This window comes from Aethina tumida, chromosome 4 (assembly GCF_024364675.1).
Source record: "Aethina tumida isolate Nest 87 chromosome 4, icAetTumi1.1, whole genome shotgun sequence".
NCBI classification, from domain to species: Eukaryota; Metazoa; Arthropoda; class Insecta; order Coleoptera; family Nitidulidae; genus Aethina; species Aethina tumida.
The window spans coordinates 4,922,168-4,946,952 of NC_065438.1; the positions used below are offsets into that span (position 1 = coordinate 4,922,168).

At 28.6% G+C, this 24,785-nt stretch overlaps 1 protein-coding gene across 1 annotated transcript; it reads left to right on the forward strand.

Moving 5' to 3' along the window:
- Window positions 1-23,583: 23,583 nt before the first annotated feature.
- LOC109603084 (uncharacterized) lies at window positions 23,584-24,759 on the forward strand. Its single transcript, XM_049965837.1, has one exon. It carries the CDS (start codon window positions 23,633-23,635, stop codon window positions 24,671-24,673), a length of 1,041 nt encoding a protein of 346 aa, XP_049821794.1. The 5' UTR covers window positions 23,584-23,632; the 3' UTR covers window positions 24,674-24,759.
- Window positions 24,760-24,785: the final 26 nt, after the last annotated feature.

Below are 24,785 nucleotides of genomic sequence, written 5' to 3' on the forward strand. Positions count from 1 at the left end.
TGACAAGTTCTAATTCATCCAGATTCTAGTCCAGAATTTTGACTACTTTTTATTTCGGTCATTGGTCATTGGTGGTACAGTATTTATAAGAAGTTTTAGTCAAATAAAATTTCTGATGGTTGTGTGAGGGAATGTGGAAGAAATTTTACCAAATTAACCACCTACCAAGAGATTAAACCATCAATACAACTCTCCACTGGTTATAAATTGACAAAACGAATTTTTTTAGTCACTAGAAAAAACGTTCTGTATCTTTATGACAACGCAAGAGCACATGTTGCATTGGAGGCTCAAAAAAGCTTCGGAATATTAAATGACAAGTTCTAATTCATCCAGATTCTAGTCCAGAATTTTGACTACTTTTTATTTCTGTCATTGGTCATTGGTGGTACAGTATTTATAAGAAGTTTTAGTCAAATAAAATTTCTGATGGCTGTGTGAGGGAATGTGGAAGAAGTTTTACAAAATTAACCACCTACAAGAGATTAAACCATCAATACAACTCTCCACTGGTTACAAATTGACAAAACGAATTTTTTTAGTCACTAGAAAAAACGTTCTGTATCTTTATGACAACGCAAGAACTCATGTTGCATTGGAGGCTGAAAAAAGCTTCGGGATATTAAATGACAAGTTCTAATTCATCCAGATTCTAGTCCAGAATTTTGACTACTTTTTATTTCGGTCATTGGTCATTGGTGGTACAGTATTTATAAGAAGTTTTAGTCAAATAAAATTTCTGATGGTTGTGTGAGGGAATGTGGAAGAAATTTTACAAAATTAACCACCTACCAAGAGATTAAACCATCAATACAACTCTCCACTGGTTATAAATTGACAAAACGAATTTTTTTAGTCACTAGAAAAAACGTTCTGTATCTTTATGACAACGCAAGAGCACATGTTGCATTGGAGGCTCAAAAAAGCTTCGGAATATTAAATGACAAGTTCTAATTCATCCAGATTCTAGTCCAGAATTTTGACTACTTTTTATTTCTGTCATTGGTCATTGGTGGTACAGTATTTATAAGAAGTTTTAGTCAAATAAAATTTCTGATGGCTGTGTGAGGGAATGTGGAAGAAGTTTTACAAAATTAACCACCTACAAGAGATTAAACCATCAATACAACTCTCCACTGGTTACAAATTGACAAAACGAATTTTTTTAGTCACTAGAAAAAACGTTCTGTATCTTTATGACAACGCAAGAACTCATGTTGCATTGGAGGCTGAAAAAAGCTTCGGGATATTAAATGACAAGTTCTAATTCATCCAGATTCTAGTCCAGAATTTTGACTACTTTTTATTTCGGTCATTGGTCATTGGTGGTACAGTATTTATAAGAAGTTTTAGTCAAATAAAATTTCTGATGGTTGTGTGAGGGAATGTGGAAGAAATTTTACAAAATTAACCACCTACCAAGAGATTAAACCATCAATACAACTCTCCACTGGTTATAAATTGACAAAAGAAGTTTTAGTCAAATAAAATTTCTGATGGCTGTGTAAGGGAATGTGGAAGAAGTTTTACAAAATTAACCACCTACCAAGAGATTAAACCATCAATACAACACTCCACTGGTTACAAATTGACAAAACGAATTTTTTTAGTCACTAGAAAAAACGTTCTGTATCTTTATGACAACGCAAGAACTCATATTGCATTGGAGGCTGAAAAAAGCTTCGGGATATTAAATGACAAGTTCTAATTCATCCAGATTCTAGTCCAGAATTTTGACTACTTTTTATTTCGGTCATTGGTCATTGGTGGTACAGTATTTAAAAGTAGTTTTAGTCAAATAAAATTTCTGATGGTTGTGTGAGGGAATGTGGGAGAAATTTTACAAAATTAACCACCTACCAAGAGATTAAACCACCAATACAACTCTCCACTGATGGTTATGTGATGGAATTTGTAAATATAAATTGTGATGACTGTATAGAATATTTTGTTAAATAAAAGTTTAATTTTTTTAAGTTTTCTCTGACAGTTCTCTGTGATTATAAAGATTTACCCACTTTAGATGGAGTCTGGTTTTGAATGAACACCCCCAATTTTATCGACAACGTTACCACTTTGTTTTATTATCCCGGTGTCAATAATTTCCTGTCAACCGTAACGACCACTATTTTGACTGATGCCAATAAACATGCGAGTGGTGCGGCCATAACTGTTACACCATCAAAAAAAAAACCCGATTTAGATGCTATCTTAATGCCCGACGATAAATAAAAAATCGACTAATCTGGGACAAGTGTCGAGTTTCCGCGTCGCTTTTGCGGCCCCGACAGATTCCCGTTTAATATTTTTTAACCGCCGTAATCTGATATTGTTCCTTCGGGTCGGGCGCGATGCGCAACGGGGCTCAGCTCACTGTCCGGAAAATTAAGTTTGCTCTCTGGAAAAAAGGTCGAACAAGTGTTAAAACACTGCTTACCCGCTCACTCGTTCGTTTCGCTGCTGCGATATTGGGGAGATGGATTTTTTTTTTATTTATTTTCGTGTTGGGATTGATGGAAAAAGTCGCGGACAGGGTGGGAATTTAATTACAACGGCGTAACAGATTATGGCGATTTTTTTACACAATATTTTGTTTGTAGATTATGTGAATTGCTCAAAAAACAACAAATACTCACAAAATACGAATTATCAAATGTAAAAAAATTAGTCCTTATAATTTTTTAATATAAAACTATAAAATACTCCACAATTTTAATTGTCAAACGTAAGAAACTCGACTAAACTAAAAATTAAATGTATTAAAAAAGTTTTTAATCGAATAAATTGTTCAAAATGATTACTTTAAATTCAAAAAATATAAAATACTCTATAAATTTTAATTGTTTAATGTAAGAAATTTGAAAAAAATTAATTGTTAATATCTGATCTATATATCTTAGAATATACTTGAAAGCTGAAAACTTTTTAATCCAATAAATTGTTCAAAATAATTTTTTTAGTGTCAAAAAATATAAAATACTGCACAAATTTCAATTGTTAAAACGTAAAATATTTGAAAAAAATTAATTGTTAATTAGATGTATCGAATATTCTTAAAATCTAAAAGTTTATTTTAAGTTTTTAATTGAATAAATTGTTCAAAATAAGTTTTTTAATGTCAAAAATATAAAATATTTCACAAATTTCAATTGTTAAACGTAAAATAGTTGGAAAAAAATAATTGTTAATTAGATGTTTCAAATATCTTTAAATCTCAAAGTTTATTTTATGTTTTTAATCGAATAAATTGTTCAAAATAAGCTTTTTAATGTCAAGAATATAAAATATTTCACAATTTTTAATTGTTAAACATAAAAATCTTAAAAAAATTAATTGTTAATTAGATGAATTGAATATTCTTGAAACCTGAAAGATTATTTTAAGTTTTTAATTCAATAAATTGTTCAAAATATTTTTTTTAATGTCAAAAAATATAAAATACTGCACAATATTTAATTGCTAAATGTAAAAAAACTTTAAAAAATTAACTGTTAATTAGATGTATTGAATACTCTTGAAATGTGAAAGCTTATTTAAAGTTTTTAATCGAATAAATTGTTCAAAATAATTTTTTTAATGCTAAAAATTTAAAATACTCCACAAATTTCAATTGTTAAAAATAAAATATTTGAAAAAAATTAATCGTTAATTAGATGTATCGAATATTCTTGAATCCTGAAAGATTATTTTAAGTTTTTAATCCAATAAATTGTTCAAAATAATTTTTTTTAGTGTCAAAAAATATAAAATTCTGCACAACATGTAATTGTTAAACGTAAAAAGCTTTAAAAAATTAATTGTTAATTAGATGTATTGAATACTCTTGAAATGTGAAAGCTTATTTAAAGTTTATAATCGAATAAATTGTTCAAAATAAGTTTTTTAATGTCAAAAATATAAAATATTTCACAAATTTTAATTGTTAAACATAAAAAAACTTAAAAAAATAATTGTTAATTAGATGTATCGAATATTCTTAAAATCTAAAAGTTTATTTTAAGTTTTTAATCGAATAAATTGTTCAAAATAAGCTTTTCAATGTCAAAAATATAAAATATTTCACAAATTTTAATTGTTAAACATAAAAATCTTACAAAAAATTAATTGTTAATTAGATGAATTGAATATTCTTGAAACCTGAAAGATTATTTTAAGTTTTTAATCCAATAAATTGTTCAAAATAATTTTTTTAATGTCAAAAAATATAAAATACTGCACAATATTTAATTGCTAAATGTAAAAAACTTTAAAAAATTAATTGTTAATTAGATGTATCGAATACTCTTGAAATGTGAAAGCTTATTTTAATAAAATTGAAAAGTACTTAAATAATCTAAAGAATGTAATAAATAAAATAACAAAACAATTTAAAAAAAGCTTTAAGTTTCTCTCTAAGCTTCATCTACAGAAGATTAAATAGGCAATTGTTAAATAACCATTTCGGAGAGAATTCTCGCATCAATTTTTTTTTACATAAATGAAATGAAACGATCCAATATATCACTTTATGACTTCACCGAGTCAATTTAGTTGTTTGCACTCACCGGCAATAAATATCGGACAATAAAAACGGACACGGTCTAGAATAAAGACTTCGTCTATTGCTTTTAGTAAATTGAATATTACTTCTGAAGAGCCGTCTATAATGTAAGTATAAAGAATAGTTGCAGAACGATATATATCTTGAGATTGCCCCCGGGGTAGAACTTTACCAATATGACAGCTCATAAAATAACCGAATGTCCATCCACGGGGCGAGTAATAGAATTGAGATTGCCACCTAGGATAGCCCGGTCCCCCGGGGACGAGGATTTAAACTGGTTTCCACGATGTTGCCTTCCACTGATCGTCAATGGGGGTGTCCATGTTCGTCCGAATATGTAGCGATGCGTGTGTACATATGTTGGTTTGTTTGGGGAAGCGACGATCCGATGTGACTCACTTCGGCGACACAAAAATAAACTTGTTCTGCATTCTGGGATTTAATTAATGCACGAAACGTCCGACTTAATTAAGAAGGCGATTAGCAAAACCGAACGATATTAAAACAAATATTTGTAATTAAATTAGTAACGAACCACATCGTTTATCTGCATTTGAAACGGCATAAATTAATAGAAGCAAACGCGACGCGATAAATCATGACGCGATAGTGAGTCCCTCTTTATTACACTTTTATTCCGCGAATAAGTGTATCTCACTCGTAGAAAGGGTTTAGGTAATTAACTTAATGGTCTCGAAACAAGATTGCATTCGGTTAGCAGTTCAACTGTTTTACTGATAAAATTGTTCCTTTATCTTATGAAGTGGTGAATAATGGTCCCCCAAAGCTCGAACGTCGCGAATAAGAAGTGTCTCATTTAGGATTTTGGCGGTTCGCATTTTTCAAGCCGGGAAATATGAAACGATAATGCTTACGGCTAATTTTCGCAAATTCGCTTTTTATTTCTGTTCACAACAGTTTTGAATAACTGCCCGCTTTAAAATTAATGAAAATTGCCAGGTAATTATTTTCTTTATAAATCATTCTTCTCAAGAAAACTCTACTTTATCACCAGAATTGTTTTTAAATATTTATAATTGTTATATCATTATTTATACTGTTACTAACTCTCTAAGTTTTTATTAAATCTTTGCATTTCAAAGATAATTTATACTTTCTGCACTTGTTAAAAATTTTCAAATATTTGAGTCCTTTAAAATTTTGGTTTCTCTGGACTCTTTAGACCATTAAATATTTTATTCTCTACAGACATAAATCTTTATATTTTACAGAATAGTAAGGATAATTTATATTCTCTGCACATTTTAAAAATTTTCAAATGTTTGGAATATTTTGAGTCCCTAGAAAATATCCTATAAATTTTTATAGGTTACTTTGGACTCTTTATACCCTTAATATTTTATTCTCAATAGACATAAATCTTTATATTTCACAGAATAGTAAGGATAATTTATATTCTCCGCACTTTTTAAAAATTTTCAAATGTTTGGAATATTTTGAGTCCTTAGAAAATATCCTATAAATTTTTATAGGTTTATTTGGACTTTTTAGACCCTTAATATTTTATTCTCAATAGACATAAATCTTTATATTTCACAGAATTGTAAGGATAATTTATATTTTCTGCATTTTTTAAAAATTTTCAAATCTTTGGAATGTTTTGAGTCCTTAGAAAATATCCCTTAAATTTTTGATGAGTTTCTTTGGACTCTTTAGACCCTTAAATAATTTTATTCTCTATAGACATAAATCTATATATTTCACAGAATAGTAAAGATAATTTATATTTTTTGCACTTTTTAAAAATGTTCAAATGTTTGGAACATTTTGAGTCCTTAGAAAATATCCTTTAAAGTTTTATAGGTTTCTTTGAAGTGTTTAGACCCTTAAATATTTTATTCTCTATAGACATAATTCTTTATATTTCACAGAATAGTAAGAATAATTTACATTCTCTGCATTTTTTAAAAATTTTCAAATGTTTGGAATATTTTGAGCCCTTAGAAAATATCCTTTAAAGTTTTATAGGTTTCTTTGGACTCTTTAGACCCTTAAATATTTTATTTTCTATATATATTTCTTTATATTTAACAGAACAGTAAGGATAATTTATATTCTCTGCACTTTTTAAAAATGTTCAAATGTTTAAAATATTTTGGGTCCTTAGAAAATATCCTATAAATTTTTGACAGGTTACTTTGGACTCTTTAGACCCTTAAATATTTTATTCTCTACAGACATAAATCTTTACTTTTCACAAAATAGTAAGGATAATCTATCTTCTCTGCACTTTTTAAAAATGTTCAAATGTTTGAAATATTTTGGGTCCTTAGAAAATATCCTTTACATTTTTATAGGTTTCTTTGGACTCTTTAGACCCTTAAAAAGTTTTTTTTCTATAGACATAAATCTTTATATTTCACAGAATAGAAAGGATAATGTACATTCTCTACAATTTTTAAAAAATTTCAAATGTTTGAAATGTTTTGAGTCCTTAGAAAATATCTTTTAAATTTTTGATGGGTTTCTTTGGACTCTTTAGACCCTTAAATAATTTTATTCTCTATAGACATAAATCTATATATTTCACAGAATAGTAAAGATAATTTATATTTTCTGTACTTTTTAAAAATTTTCAAATATTTGGAAGATTTTGAGTCCTTAGAAAATATCCTTTAAAGTTTTATAGGTTTCTTTGAAGTGTTTAGACCCTTAAATATTTTATTCTCTATAGACATAATTCTTTATATTTCACAGAATAGTAAGAATAATTTACATTCTCTGCATTTTTTAAAAATTTTCAAATGTTTGGAATATTTTGAGCCCTTAGAAAATATCCTTTAAAGTTTTATAGGTTTCTTTGAAGTGTTTAGACCCTTAAATATTTTATTCTCTATAGACATAATTCTTTATAGTTCACAGAATAGTAAGAATAATTTACATTCGCTGCATTTTTTAAAATTTTCAAATGTTTGGAATATTTTGAGCCCTTAGAAAATATCCTTTAAAGTTTTATAGGTTTCTTTGGACTCTTTAGACCCTTAAATATTTTATTTTCTATATATATTTCTTTATATTTAACAGAACAGTAAGGATAATTTATATTCTCTGCACTTTTTAAAAATTTTCAAATGTTTGGAATATTTTGAGTCCTTAGAAAATATCCTATAAATTTTTATAGGTTACTTTGGACTCTTTAGACCCTTAATATTTTATTCTCAATAGACATAAATCTTTATATTTCACAGAATAGAAAGGATAATTTATATTCTCTGCACTTTTTAAAAATTTTCAAATGTTTGGAATGTTTTGAGTCCTTAGAAAATATCCTTTACATTTTTATAGGTTTCTTTGAACTCTTTAGACCCTTAAATAGTTTATTTTCTATAGACATAAATCTTTATATTTCACAGAATAGTAAAGATAATTTATATTTTCTGTACTTTTTAAAAATTTTCAAATATTTGGAACATTTTGAGTCCTTAGAAAATATCCTTTAAAGTTTTATAGGTTTCTTTGAAGTGTTTAGACCCTTAAATATTTTATTCTCTATAGACATAATTTTATTTAGAAAATATCCTTTAATTTTTTGACAGGTTTCTTTGGAGTCGTTAAACTCTTAAATATTTTATTCTCTATACATTTCCAACTTTATATTTCACAGATAATTTAGATTTTCTGAACTCTTTAAATATTTCCAACTATTTGGATTTTCAACTCTTTAGATCCAGATTTTTTTAAATCTTTAGATTATAAAATATTTATACATCAAACAAAATAGGTTTTTTGAAATCTTTAAAAGTTTTCAAATGTTTTAATTCATTGAAGCCTCTATCTTCATATTTTAAAGATAATTTAGGTTTTGTTGAATTCTTTAAATATTTCCATGTTTGAAGTTTTTCAGATTTTTATAATTCTTTAGACTATTAAATTTTTATATATCAAACATAATTTAGATGTTTTGAATTCTTTAGAAGTCGAATTTTTTGAAAATGTTTGGAATCTTTGAAAACTTTGGATTCTTCAGATATTTTAAATTCTTTAAATTATTAAATCTTTATATATCAAACATTATTTAGATTTGTGGATCCTTTAAAAGTTTTCAAATGTTTAAATTATTTGAACTCTTTAGGTTCTTTAAGTTTTTTAAATTCTTAAGAGTCTTTTTTATATCGAAAATAATTTAGATTTTTTGAATTTTTAAAATATTTTTGAATGTTTGGAATCTTTGAACACTTTGGATTCCACTTTTTAAATTCTTTAGACTACTAAATCTTTATATATCAAACATAATTTAGATTTTTTGGATTTTCTAACAGTTTTTTTGGTATCTTTATATCATTTATATTTCAAGATTTTTTTTCAACAGAAATTCTTTATAAATATCTTTAGTCTGGAATAATTTAGTTGATTTTTACTTCGAAACTATATACATTTTTCTGGAAAGGAATTTTAGGGTTTTCAAATATTTCAATTCTTTGGATTCTTTAGTTTCTACAGATGTTTAAAATTCTTTAGATTATTTCAAAGACAATTTAGACTTTTTGAAAAAACTTTGGTATTGACAATTTCTTCCTATCCTTTACATTTCGCAGATTCAAACGACCTTCTAATCAAAGCCCCTGATTATTTCTAAATAAAGAAAAATACATTATTCAAATGACCCATTTCGTCCCCAATACGTTGGCCTTTGACTCGTCCTCCTCCCGTTCGCTATCCGGCCGTCCCCGTGAAAAATAGACCGTTTCCAAATGAAAGAACTCTGCATATCGGCATACATTATTGGTCAAAAGGCGCAGCCAGCGTATTCCGATTGTGAATTATGATCGTCGAGTGCGAAGCGAATCATATTTTCTTTCGATTCTCAAAAGACCCTTCCGTCCTTCTCTCTCGTGCGCCCGTTTCGTCGGCGTTTCGGCACATTGGAACGGCCACAAATTACGGAAAGTCTCTTTTGTGGAACCTATTGAAGTCGTAAGCGTAAAAATTATTATTGATATGTTGCACTTTGAGGGTGCCAAATAGACATGTTATATTCATAAGTGGGGTGCGTCTGTGTTTAGTTCTACCACTCTTTACTTGTGTGCCCCACGGGGGTGTCGGTTTAATGTCTCGGGCATATTTAACTTTAATTTATTATTGGCCTAAACTATTTCAAATTGACAACTCCATTCTGGTCATAATTATGTATTACTTGGTAAGGATGCTGCTTCGAAAATTTTGTGTAAATTCCACACTTAAGGTGGTGTTGAAATTCGACGCAACCCAGGACACCCCCAAAAAACCACCCCCAAAATAGATATGACTAAAAAGTTTTGTACATTCTTCAAATATTTTAGATTTCTCTTTAGATCCATTGAATATTATAATTTTTTAACTTTTACTTCTGATTAATTCCATCAAAATCCAAATGATTTTAGTCATTTTTAGAAAAAATCCTAATTAAAAATGAAATATTTCACGTGGTGTTGTTGTTTTCGTATTTATCCTAAATAATTTTGCAATTCATAAACTTTTATGTGTCCGTAACCCCAATTAATAACCACTTTAATGTTAATTTAATGACACGTGCACAATTTTTATATTAGTTCATCTGCATTTAAAATGAGTTCGGATCCAGTGTCCCGGTTCTTCTGGGGCACATTCCTGCAGCAGACGTCAGAAAAGCACAATAATATGGGAATTTTTTTTTTTCTGGGGTAGGGGGCGACGGGAACTGAGGTTGCCACAAATGACGGGAAACCGGAACTGGGGATATTCTTTTAGCGAATATTTTTATAGAGCTGTTTTACATTTTAAACTCCAATTTGAATGCTTTCTGCTGACTAGAATAACCATATTTCAGGACGCAAAATTCCGACTTACACCGACCGCAAGACATTCCTTTTCAAATTCGGAAATATATGGGCCGGGATTTTTACATGCAACATTGTCTTCCACTTGGTAAGGTAGAAAAAGGTTTTTTCTAAAAGTCGCATCGTCCTTAAATTATGTTAGAAAGAACATTGTGCGGAAGGGTTTCGAGAGGTGATTTACTTTCGGAGCTCGGAGAATGAAAATGTGTAATTTTTCAGTCGTGGAGCGTTGACCCCATTCCAACGGGATTATCACTTCAAAGCTGATAAACAAAATGCGATTTTGAAACTGTGTGGAAAACGTCAGAAGAACGACGCTAGATTTGATTAGGGGCCGTTCAATGGGGTCGCTAAGCTGATTTAAACGGTCCTCAGTTCTAAAAATCGGAGTAAAAGCGGTCTGTCGCCGTGATATACTCTTTAAATAACACCCAATAAATGACGTCAGCTACCATATAGCCTTTCTCCATCTTAGAATATGGGGTTCGTGATCATTTCACTTCTAACGGATTATTATCCTTTGGGCTTGGGCATAAAGTTTTTTTGCTTTCGTATCTGTCGAGACCAGACGTCTTCTTTTAAGTCTCGGCCGTTTCGTAAAATTAAAATTGATCATTACTTAGGGAAATGTTACTTTTATTTCTTTGTTTTTTAAATTAAAACCCAATTGAATAAATAAAAAAAATATGTCTAGTAAAATTGTTTATGGAATATTTAAATATTGCACAAAATTTATTTACGAGTATAAAAATCTATAAAATTTGAAGAATTTAATGAATCTGAAAACACAATGAATTAAAAACTTTAATAAATAAAAAGAATTAAAGAATATAAATATGCCAAGACTCAAAAAATTTTTGTAAACAAAAAAATGTTTAAAAATTGTACATAATTTATTAAAGAGTATAAAAATCTGTACAAAACAAAGAATTTAATGGATCTGAAAATATAAGGAAAAGGAAAAGTCTAATATATCTAAAAAATATAATAAATCTAAAGAATCTAAAGAATCTAAAGGATTTTTTGAAGAAATCTAAAATATTTAAATAACGAATAAAATTTATTAAAGAATAAAAAGAAAGAAAAGAAATTTGTAGAAATCGAAGAATTAAAAAAAAAATACTATGTATAAAAGTTGAAAAAATTAAAAGTTTAAAATATTTAAAGAATATAAAAATCACATTCTAAAGATTCTTAGAAAAACATCTTAAATATTTAAGGTTTGTATATGACTTATTTATGTACAACATTTATTAAAGATTCTAAAATTTTACAGAAATTTAATGAATGAAAAAATATAATGAACTAAAAGATTTAATGAATCCAAATGAGTTAAAGTATATAAAACTTCTAAAGAATCTAAAGAATTAAAAATATATATGATATAAAAATTAAGAAATTTCTAAGTCTAATAATTTCGAATAATTTAAACAATTTAAAATTATCAAGAATCTAAAGAATTAACAACTTTAATAATGGGTTTTCCTGATATCTTTATCATTGATCAATCATCAACATCAATGAATTATCTTCACTAAAGCCTATAAATTGTTGAAATCCTCCAAAATTTCTGCATTTTTCAGACGTTTCAGGACTTTGATTTTAATTTCCCGGATCCATTTCATCGCTAAAACAGTTCCATGTTTTCGTTTCGCATAACGCAAAGCCGAGACGCGAGAAATAGATAATAGTAGATGAATGGAAAACAGAATTCGCATAAGTCAAGGGGAAAGATGGCGACGTGGACCTCGCGACGCTGCATCATTTGCATAGAGCGTCGCCTTTATGCTAATGCCGCTGATTTATGGTTATTTTTATTTGATTCTCGGAATTATTATATGGACTGTATCCGTATGGATGAAAATCATATTTTATACGGCGAGAAGGAGCTCTCAGCGGTCCGGAATCGATTTCCGAGTGCGAATTACTTTTGTGGCTTGTTTTTTTTATGGCTGTTTTATATGTTTATATGTTGCGATGTCTGTACGGTTTCTCTGCTGTGTGTGGAAGATTTTCCACAGAAATATGTTTTTATTTCGTGGCTTATATTTGTTTATTGCGCCATAAGTTGGATTAGGTTTTCGCAATTTCACTTGGATTATTTCTTGTGGCGACAATGTGGGAACAAAATATCATAATGATGTTAAAAGTGTAGTAACTCTATCGAATCTGATATTCTAAAATACTTATACTATTATATATTGATAGATATGTTGTTCTTTTAACAAAATCGTGACTACTGGAGAAAAATTCATCCAAACATTATTGAAGATTGTAAAAAATATAAGAGAAAATATATACAAGAAAATTATCTCATCATAAAAAATTTTAGAAACAATTGTTTGACTGCTAAAAAAAAATTTCTAGAGTCAAAAAAAATTGATAAAAAAGTCTCAAGAATCCTGGGGCATAAAAATTAATATTTTAAAAAAATTGTAAAAGTTTCAAATTATCTGTAACAACTAATCGAAAGCTTTAAATAATTCATATAATAAATAAGTTATATAAAAACTATTAGTTAAGTATAAAAAATTCTAAAAGTACAAAGAAAAAATATTTAGAATGTTTAGTATGATAAAAATCTCTATGAATGTTAAATTAAGAGCATATAAAAATATTTAAAACTTATTATTATTAAATTATTAATTAAATTAAAAATAAAATACTAAGAAAGTATAAAAAATTTTAGAAATCTAAAGAATTTTAAGTACAAGAATATCTAAAATGTTGGAATATATTAAAAAGTTTACTAAAAAGTCAAAAAAATCTTTGAAAATTATAAAATTTAACACGTTTAAAAATATTTAAAACTAGAAATAAAATGATCTGAAGTGTTTGAGTTTTATAAAGTTGGCTAAAGGATAAAAAGTGTATAAATTATAAAATTTAAATAAAAATATACAAAACTTCATTAAGTAATTAATAAGTTATTTTTTATTATAAACTAAATTATAAAAAATTTCAGGAATTCAAAGAATTTTAACAACAAAAATATCCAGAATGTTGGAATCTTTTAAAAAGTTTACTAAAGAGTCATAAATTCTTTATAAATTAAATAACTAATAAGTTATAAAAAAATTCGAGAAATCCAAAATATTTTCAGAACAAAAATATATGAAAAAGTGAAATATTTTTAAATTTAAAGCATTTAAAAATATTTAAAACCTTAATAAATAATTAATAAGTTAAAAAAACTAAAATATACAAAATTGAAGGAATAATTTTAGGAATAAACATATCTAAAAGGTAAAAAATTCAAAAAATCATTATAAATTATATAATTTAAAGCATTTAAAAATATTTAAAACACTTTTAAAAGTTAAAAATACTAAATTATAAAAATTCCAAGAATTCAAAGAATTTTAGAAATATAAATATCTGAAATGCTTGAATCTTATAAAAGTTAACTAAAGGGTAAAAAAACTATATTAATTCTAAAATATTAAAAATTTTTATTAAATAATATTTTATTAAATAATTAGTAAGAACAAAATATAACAAAAGTGTATAAAATATCAACATTTTTTAAAATAATAATCAATAATTTGAAGAGCAGAATAAAAAAATATTTAAATATTGTAAAAATTTGAATAAAAAGTCAATATAAAAAATGTGAATAAAGAAATTAAAAATTTTACTAAGATCAATGAACTTGGAATCAAAAAAATAGTCAAAAAAGGAATGTAATAATAAAAATCAATAAATACCAATCCAAATAAATTAAAGACTTTAAAAAATTCAAAGAATATGATCAATATGTTTGAATATTGTAAAAATAAGTTAAAAACTATAAAATGTTACCAAAAACAAAAAACTTGAATATTCAAAAAATTTCCAAAACCCAAAGAATTTGAATAAAAAAAGTCTAAAATGTTTAAAGTATTACAAAAAATTGTTAAAATTGACAGAATTATTAAAATTAAATTAAAAGAATTTTTGAAAATTTGTTAAAAATAATCAAAAAATCTTGGAAATATTTGAACTTAAAAAAATCTAAAGGATCTATTAAAAAATAAGGAATTAAAAACTTAAAGAATTTTGAAATATAATTAAAACATTTAATAATTGTTTAAAATTATATAATTTTATGAATCTACAAAATATAAAAGTTTTGTTTTTGACAGTATATATAAAAAATTAAAGAATCTAAAAAATCCCCCAACAATTTTATGAATATAAAAATGTTTAGTAATTGTAAATATATGTAAAATCTAAAAGAATATCAATTCGCCGAAATTAAGGGTTTAAAAAAATGGAATTTAAACATTTAAAATATCTAGTAAAAATAACAATTATTTAAATTATATTTTAAAATCAAAGAATCGTAAAAACATTGACCATAATATGCAGCTAATTTATTTCCCCTCAACTCATATTGGGACACGTTTAGTTGGTCCTCCATCATGCCCCGATACCGTACGAGCATACTGAAAACGAACGGCGCACCACCTCCAACGCCGCCGCCCCCCGAAAACCAAGAAAATCCGATTGTGTTATCTTTTTTGCCATTCCCGATTATGGCGTCCCGCGCACGCCGCCCCCCCGCAACCCCAATAAATTACTCCCGTGACTCCGGCTTGATTTCGACCGCAAGTTCGGGCGGTTATTTTTCGCAATTTATCGCCGCTAAGAACTCACCGCAGAAGCGCGGCGCTAGACGACGCGTCTGTCCCCGTTCTCCCGATTATTTTTAATGGTAGGTGATTTATTCGGTGGCGGCGAATTCGGGACGTGGCGAAGCTTGATGCATCGGCCTGTGGCCGATACTTTTCGAATAGAATTCAATAAAATCGCTCCTCAATGTGCATTAAAATCTGTTCCGGCGATACCATAATGATATGTTGGTGTTAAGTGGTCCAATTCTCCGGAGCACGTGGACTATGGAGGCAATGAATACTTGGCAATATGTTCGGAGTGGCTCCCTCATCTCACCCCGTGGGTGTCCTCTATTTAAATCGAACTAGACCATATGTGTAAGGCCACATCGCAGGTGTTTAGTTTACGGTGACACCCCAGAGAACTGCTATTATAGTGCCATATTGGCGGATTACTGGGTTGTGATTAAATGCGGACAAAAAACTCACAATGTGGTTTCACCCTCTTCACAAAAATAACTAAATTGACTTCGCAAACGTTGAAGTATGGATAAAAATGGCATTTTTTCTATTATAACCAACCATACGAACGTTTATCTGGAGAAAATTAATGGACGTCATGCAAAAACAAAGGCTGAGCAAATGTGTAAAACAAAAGCACAAGTCCGGAATTCTTTTGGTCGATTAACTTATGGTGTTGGTTCTGTAGCATATAGTGGAGGGACGGTCGTTAATCATTTTTCATAATGAAACTGCAATTTCCAACACAACGGCAGGATTGATTGCTGATCTCATCGCTAATGGACCGGGCTGACTTTTTAAAAGTCGCTCGCGAAATATTACCGATATCATTAATATAAATGGGACGCCATGTTTCGATGCAAAATGATGGAATTTGTTTAAGTACTTAGAACGAAGAGAAAATCATAATAAATGCCCTCTCTGTATTAGACAATGATATTAAACAAAATCAACTTAAATAACAAATACTGTAACATTTTATTTTCTTCCATACAGTATCGAAAGGTGATTGGATATGTCTTGTTTCAGCCCATTTGCTGAAACTGATTTAAAGTTTCTATATGTACTGATTTTGACTAAATTATTTAAATTTAAAGATTTAAATGAAATTGATCTACATTTTATATAATTTGATATTGACAATTTCCTAAATTGTTAGAATCTAGGGAAACCACTCAATTTCCATAAAATCTAAAAAGTGGAGTTCCTCATTTATATGCAGCAAAATTAAATTAATGATTAGTTCTAGAAAAATTGTTGTAAAAAAGATTCATATTTAAGGTCCAACTTTAAACAACTTAACTTATTTTAAAATAATTTTGATTCAATAAAATAATGAATAACTTCAGTCATGTGAGTCCCATAGATGCCATTTGTGGTCTTGCTTTGCCCTGAAAAAGTAGCATACCACTTCTATTGGCTAAGAACTTTGTCATGAGGAGAAATATCTACCTAAAGCTTCTTTTAAGTGACTAATGCTACTTATAGTCTTGAATTGTCATGAAGAAGCAAAATATCTCTTCTATTGGCTAAAAACTTGGTCATATGGAGAAATATTTGGACTATATGGTGGATGAGAAGGATCTCACATCACAATTTTGAAGCTTCCTTTAAGTCTGTAAATCCACTCGTGATCTTAAGTTGTCATGAAGAAATAAAATGCTACTTCTATTGACTAAATACTTTGTCATATGAAGAAATATTTGGACTGTATGGTGGATAAGGAAGAACTTCCCATTTATATTTCTTCCTTTGAGTCACTAATGCCACTTGTGATTTTACGTTGTCATGAAGAAACAAAGTATCTATTCCAATGTCTAAAGACTTCGTTATATGAAGAAATATTTGGTTATGTGGAAGATGAGGAACATCTTCCTATCTAACATTTTGAAGATTTTTAAGTCTTTAATGCTACTTGTGGTCTTGTGTTGTCATAATGAAAGAAAATATCTCTTCTATTGTTTAAAGACTTTGCCATATAGAGAAATATTTGGACTATATGGTGGATGAAAAAGTTCTCATTTCACATTTTGAAGCTTCCTTTAAGACTGTAAATCCATTCGTGGTCTTAAGTTATCATAAAGAAACAAAATGCCTCTTCTATTGACTAAATACTTAGCCATATGAAGAAATTTGTGGACTGTATGGTGGATAACGAAGAACTTCCCATTTAATATTTTGAATCTTTCTTTGAGTCACTAATGCCACTTGTGGCTTTACGTTGTCATGAAGAAACGAAGTACCTATTCCTTTGTCTAAAGACTTCGTTATATGAAGAAGTATTTGGTTATGTGGAAGATGAGAAACAACTTCCTCTTCAACATTTTGAATATTCCTTTAAGTCTTTCATGCCACTTGTGGTACTTCGTTGTCATCTTGAAAGAAAATATCTCTTCTCTTGCTTAAAGACTTTGTTATATAGAGAAATATTTGGACTTTATGGTGGATGAGAAAGATCTCATTTCACATTTTGAAGCTTCTATTAAGTCTGTAAATTCACCCGTGGTCTTAAGTTGTCATGAAGAAACAAAATGCCTCTATTGATTAAATACTTAATCATATGGAGAAATCTGTGGACTGTATGATGGATAAGGAAGAACTTCCCATTTAATATTTTGAGTCTTCCTTTGAGTCACTAACGCCACTTGTGGTTTTTCGTTGTCATGAAGAAACAAAATATCTCTTCCATGTCTAAAGACTTCGTTATATGAAGAAGTATTTGGTTATGTGGAAGATGAGGAAGAATTTCCTATTTAACATTTTGAAGATTCCTTTAAGTCTTTAATGCCACTTGTAGTCTTGCATTGTCATGATGAAAGAAAATATCTCTTCTAATGTTTAAAAACTTTGTCATATGGAGAAATATTTGGACTATATGGTGGATGAGAAAGATCTCATTTCACATTTTGAAGCTTTCTGTAAGTCTATAAATCCACTCGTGGTCTTAAGTTGTCATGAAGAAATAAAATGCAACTTCTGGGTTAAGCTATTTTTTTAAATATTGTTTACCAGCTTCAACCCTATGTCCATACGAGAATGGTTAATCAACTTAGTTTTGCATAGAGTTTATTTCTAATGATGATTCATCATAGTTTAATGACAGGCCCATTTTCAAACATGTTACCAAAGTTTTTTGTAAGAAATATTCCTTAATTTCTTCGTTAGTGCAGATGTCAAGATGACCTTGACATCGTTGTTCATCTTCAATCCAGTCACCATCATTTTTAAATCAACAAAAACAAAATTGGGCAACTCTGTAACTTACAGAATCTATTGTTTTAAGTAGGTTTTTTAACTGAATTCAAATTTTCTTCTCATTTTTAATCCAAAAAACGTTTTAAATATAATATACAAAATAAATTAATGGATGAGAAGAGAGAAATGATTATTCAAATAAATTATTTCTTTCTCCATTACTGTATTCTTAAGTTAAGCTGTGTTAGATGTGATATTCGAGTATAGGAGCTCTAATCAATTTCCTGTCGACACAATCACGTGAAATCTGCATTTTTACAGTCCCAGAAGAGAAATTGAATCAATAACTCAAAATAAATGGAATGTAGCATAAACCGTTCGGCGCACAAACACTGGAAATGCACCATAAACACAAAATAAATCATAACTTCCAAACCGTAATCTCCCGTTGACTGGTCCGAACGGTCCACGGTCGATGGGATGCGGCTAGATAATATTGACAATTAATCTGGGTACGCGTTTTAAGCAAAGGCTAGCAGGTTGATATGGGGGACGCCATTCATACGCATTAGGGCAACATATGGACAAGTGGTGTTATGCACAACCCAGGAGACCTGTCAAAACCTATTTATATGCCATACAATACGTATTTGGGGTCCACTCGTATATGAATGCCCTTCGGAACGGCCGCCAGCGAAAACAACCTAGATATGAATGCTGGATGCAACTTTGCCCAATGCATGAATAATAATTATTCGATGTAATTCGATGAGCCAGCACTTTTTTTGTGTAGCCCATCACTTGATACTTTTAATGGATCCATTCAGGATTCAAAAAGTAATTTTTTATATAGGGGGGGGTGGCCAAAAATTGTGACAAAAAACCTTTTTATTTTCCAATAAAGCCCTTCCAATTCCGGGATCATTATTACAGTTGTCGTCCAATCCATCGTGAAAAATCACACACTAGTTGTAGCTGCGGGGGGAGATTGATGCGAACACCTTTGGTTTCTTTGAGATCCCGATCTCTGGAGAGACCAGGCAATTATAAGCACATGTGACCTTTGAGGAATCGATCAATCACTTTGCCAACTTTCCGGACAACTCTAGTAAATCACTTTTTTAACCCCAGATTGGCAATAATGGAACTTTAATTGAACTATACTACACTACAAAGTTGAAATTGTGGAATAAAAATGATTTCCTATCCCATAACCATGATGTTACAAACATTCTGGCAGTATTTTTCGTATTATTCATTACTCTTTTAAATCAAATTATCGCGGATTTCCATTTAATCCCGACCCTTCATAGTTAACAAATCGATGCTAAATATGTTACTTACGGCATTGTCCTGGCAGCGTGACAGGTTTTTTGGTTTGTACAGTCAATTTAAGCCGATTTTTGTCCGTACGATGAGCGCACCCAAAGCACAAAGGATCCCTAAACTTTAATACCAGTCACTACTTTTCAATAAGAATCGTATAACCTGCACATATGTTCAAATGCAGAATGGGAAGTCAGTTTTGGCTTTGGTAGGGGATTGGTGCCTGTATGTTGGACATGGGGATGGTTCTATACTTGTTTCTACCCTAGTTTACACTACGGGGGTTGCTAATTCGTATAAGGCTTTGAGAGCATTTATTCGTTTGAGGCTGTGGACCAGGAATACACTCTTAATAATGGGGTGGCGATCGCCAGGGGCGTAGAAAATGTAACTAATTAGGGTGCACAATCCCAAAAGATAACTAGACTCCACTTTTAGATACCATGACTAAGAAAAAAAAAAGTCAAAAGACACCAAAATTGTAAAATAAATTTGTTTTCAACAATTTTTGATATGCCTTTAAGTGTTTCAAAATATTCTGAAAATTACAAAGGACTTAATTAATTAAATTTTAAGACAAATAATGAATTTAAGATACTCTGAATCAATTTTGATGATTAATTTTGAATTTAAAACTCATGATTATAGTCCGTGTCATTTTTAAACCCGCCACACATTTACACCCCCCCGTTTTCAAATCGTACCACATACGCCCCTGGCTGTTTTTGAGACACGGTCTTGCAACCTACCATATGTTGGTCCCGGCCGCGAACAACCGAACAGATGGGCCTTGTACGCCAAAAAGTCATTAGCCGATATTGTGCCGGATTGGACAAGTGCTTTTCCTAAACACCACTTTATTACTAGATTTGAATGCGGTTGATTTACAATCTGCTTATTCTGACTCGATACGAATGTTATTTCTTTCTATTTGATACGAGAAGAAAGGTCAAATATATTTTTTTCTATAGGTCAGTAGCTTTTTATTAAAAAATTATGTAACGAGAATGATTTTAAATGTTCAATCAACTATTAAGAATTTATTTTCGGTTACAGTTTATAAAAAAAAAATAGTAAAATAATCTAAAACCTAGATTTTCAGGATCTAAACAAATTTGTTCATAAAAAAATACACAATTTTCTTCAATGAAAAAGGTATATATGATAATAAAAAACTTTTTTTAATAATTAATTAAGTAATTAATTATTTAACATCTACAAAATAAAATTAGAAATATACAGATATAAAATATACAAAAAAGAATAATTGTATTGTATTTTTTATTAAAATACTTTAAATGATTTATTTAAAACATATAAAAATATTAATATAAAAAAAAATGTTTAGTTAATTTTACATTATTTTTATTTATACCCAAAAATAATGATTATTTAATAAAAAATAAGTATTTTACAAATATTAAATTATATACTACAATTTAAATAAAAAAAATTTATAGATTTTCAATATTTAATGTAATTAAAACTTTGTTTATAAAAAGGATAAATACTAATACTACTAAATAATAATAATACTTTTAATTTCTTTTTTTCCATATTTGATAATATAAAACAAATATTAAAATTTTTTTAATCATGTTTTTTCAAAATTACAAATTTTCAAAATAATTGTAGAAATTTGAAAAAAATCAGATGCATAAATATATAAAATTCTTAAACTTAAAATTCTTAAAACTTAAAATATTCTTAAATATATAAATTTTTGAATTTTTAATTATTTCACACATTAGATAAATTTATTAGAATTTAATTAAAGTAATAAATAATAGGAAAAGAATTAAATTAATTTAAATATATATTAACCCATATAATTTTAAAATCATATTTATTTAATTTTATATAATTTTATTGAGACTGACAAAAGTTTTTATAACATATATAAAAGGTTTTTATTACAAATTTTAAAGGTTTTTAAAAAATACAAATATTCAAAAAAAATGTAGATGTTGAGATGTATAATACATAAAATATTGAAATAAATTATAAAAGGAAAGATAATTTAATTAATATTATTAATATTAATAAAAATATAATAATTATTATTGTTACTTATACTACATTGTATTTTTTAAAATTAAAAATATTAATAAAAATATTTATAATTTCATTATTTCCATAATTTATATTATAAAATAATTAATAAAAGTTTTGTAATCGTGTTTTTCAAAAATTAAATATTTATGGAAATTTGATCTAAAATTTACTTAAATATTAAATAATAAATATTTTTAATTATTTCACGCTTTAGATAAACTTCTTCGAATTTAATTAAAAAATAATTATTCAATTTTAAATAAATATTAAGTAATTTAAGTATGAAATATAAATATTATTAATTATTGTTATTTATATACTATTTTATTTTTTTACTATTATTATTTTATTATATTTAATATTTATTTTATGTGTTAATAAAATTGTTAATTAAAATACATTTTATATATTGATACCTGTCACAGAACAACAGAAGTGATAAGGTAAAAAAATATATTTACTTACATTTGTTGTTGTTTGGTCCAAGTATCTAAAAAAGAAATTAAATTATTAATATTATTATTATTAAATTATTAATTTTAGTTTTCAAAATGATTCAATAAAAAATAATAAAATAGATTTAGTTTGATTAATATTAACCTTCCTCAACTTAAAATACATTAATTATTCATATTACTTTAAAAACTGGTGAATGATTTTTTTTAGTACATAAATTATTTTACTCAAAAATCTTTAAGGAAAAAATTAATTATTAATTATTATTAATATTACTAAATTATTAATATTAATCGAAATGTTAAAAATAAAATAAAAGATAAAAAAATATTAAAAAAATATATAATTTTGATAAATACTGTGTATCAATAATTAATCAAATGTCTCGAAAAATTATTAAATTGAGATATAAAATAATAAAATGTGTAAAACTATTTCTATTTTAAATAATAACTTAATTATTATTAATTACCATTTATTTTTACTAAATTATTAATAATGTCAAAAATAAAATAACTTAAAAATTGAATTATTTTACTTAACTTAAAGAAAAAAATTAAATTATTAATTAACATTATTAATATTAAATTATTAATATTAATTAAAAATAAAAACGAATATAATTAAAATAATATAATTTTACTAAATATTGTGGATGAATAATTAATCAAATGCCTCCAAAAATAATTATTAATTATTAAATTGGGGCAAAATAAAATAATGTATAAAACTATTTCTTGAATTATTTTGTTAATTAACTTAAGTAACTCATCTTAAAATATATTAATTTTATCTTAAAATTGATGAATTTTTTTCAGTAAATAATTTAAAAATTTAATTATTTTACTTAAGTAACTTAAAGAAAAAAATTAAATTACTAATTTATTAATACTATTAAATTTAATAATGTTAATCAAATTGTTAAAAATAAAATAAAAAGTATATAATAAAAAATAATATAATTTTGCTACATAAAGTATATTAATAATTAATCAAACACCCACAAAAATAATGATTAATTATTAAATTGGGACAATATAAAATATTAAACTGTTTCTTAAAATATTTATTAATTAAGTTATATTTTATAAATCGATATCTGCCACAACAACATAAGTGTTAAAATAAAAGAACCGTCTTAAGTAATCCACAAATCAAAATCCATCATTAAAAAACCGTAGCGATTCGCATTAACATACAATCTGTCCATCCTAAATACATTTTAAACCTGATTCGGAAAACGGCATTCACATTCTAACCCCGCAGACATTGAAAACCGTATTGGATGAACGTATTTCATGGCCCCGCCCATCTCTAAAACACTATTGGTCTGTACGTTCCCCAAAACTTACGTTCACCCCTATAGGAAGGTTTTAGCAGCCGAACGAAATACGGTTTTCTAAATGCGCGCCGTCCATCCCTCTCGCACCCACCCCCACGGCCGTGGTGTCGTCTCTTTTTTACGTAAGGGTGGGATAGATTTTCGTTACAGCTGCTTGAAGGGGTAGGTTGTAAAATCTGGCCGGTGTATGTTTTTCGCAGCATTATGTATTGTGTCGTCGGACGTTGAGGACGACGAAGACTGCCACTCCTGCTAGTGTGACTGTGTGATTGTGTGATCAACGATGGACGTAAGCAGGAAGGTCGAAGTAAAAAGTGAAATGCAGTGCGACGATACCGCCCAGATAACGGCAAGTAAAAAGCGGCCGTTCGATGTTGCATTCCTCATGTTGCCCGATGAGAAGCTCAAACAGAAACAGAACAAAATAGCCAAAAACTACGAGAGTGACGTTGATGTGTGTTTCAATAACAACGACGAAGACGAGGAGATTGAGATCGAGGACTTGCCGAGAGACTACAAGATTCCTGCAGGTCAGAAGTTCTACACCCAGAAGCAACAGATTTTCGACGACCCCAACTTAATTAAGGCCAGAAACTTGGAGGACTTAAGGTGTAAGAGCTTATCATCGTCTTCGGAGCAAAAAAGCGCCTTCACTAAGGTAAATTTAGCTTCTAAAGACTCCAGATTGTCGCCCAACTTGTCAATCAGCCCGGATCTCAGCTATCAAAACTCTCTGAGCCCATCACCACCAATCATCAACCGCAACTACCAAAACTTCTCAACTAATATGTTGTCACCAACTCAAATCTTCAAAAACCACCAGTTCAGCGCATATCAGAATAGTTTCCTGCAAGAAAACTTCTCTCCCGCCACCGACAATCCATTCCTGGGCAAAACGGCCGAGCTAATCCAGCCCAACTTCCCCAAAATGCGTCCGGCCTACCGACCTGAACTAGCTTACAACTACCAGCAGTTCCCCAACCAAGAAATGCTGAAGATCGCCCAACCGGACCTCAAGTTCCCATCGAATCCAGCCGCCGCGATCCTGACGAGCCTGCTGCCGCCCTCGCTGGCCGCCCTGTCGCTGCCCGCTCAGAATGTTTGCGCCAAGTGTAACATCTCGTTCAGGATGACGTCCGATCTGGTGTACCACATGCGGTCGCATCACAAGAACGAGGCGACCGACATGAACAAGAGACGGAGGGAGGAGAAGCTCAAGTGTCCGGTTTGTGCCGAGTCGTTCAGGGAACGGCACCATCTGACCAGGCACATGACGGCGCATCAGGACAAGGAGGAGGATGGGAATTTGACCAGTAAAAAATAATTGATTTATGTATAAATAATGTATTTCGAGTATATCAGATTTTTTTGTATATATTAATTGTAAGTATTTGTGTATCGATATGGTAACACATAATGTATGATAGCAATAATGA

Coding starts and splice junctions, on each gene's coding strand:
- LOC109603084 (XM_049965837.1), top strand. CDS start 23,633: ATGGACGTAAGCAGGAAGGTCGAAGTAAAAAGTGAAATGCAGTGCGAC.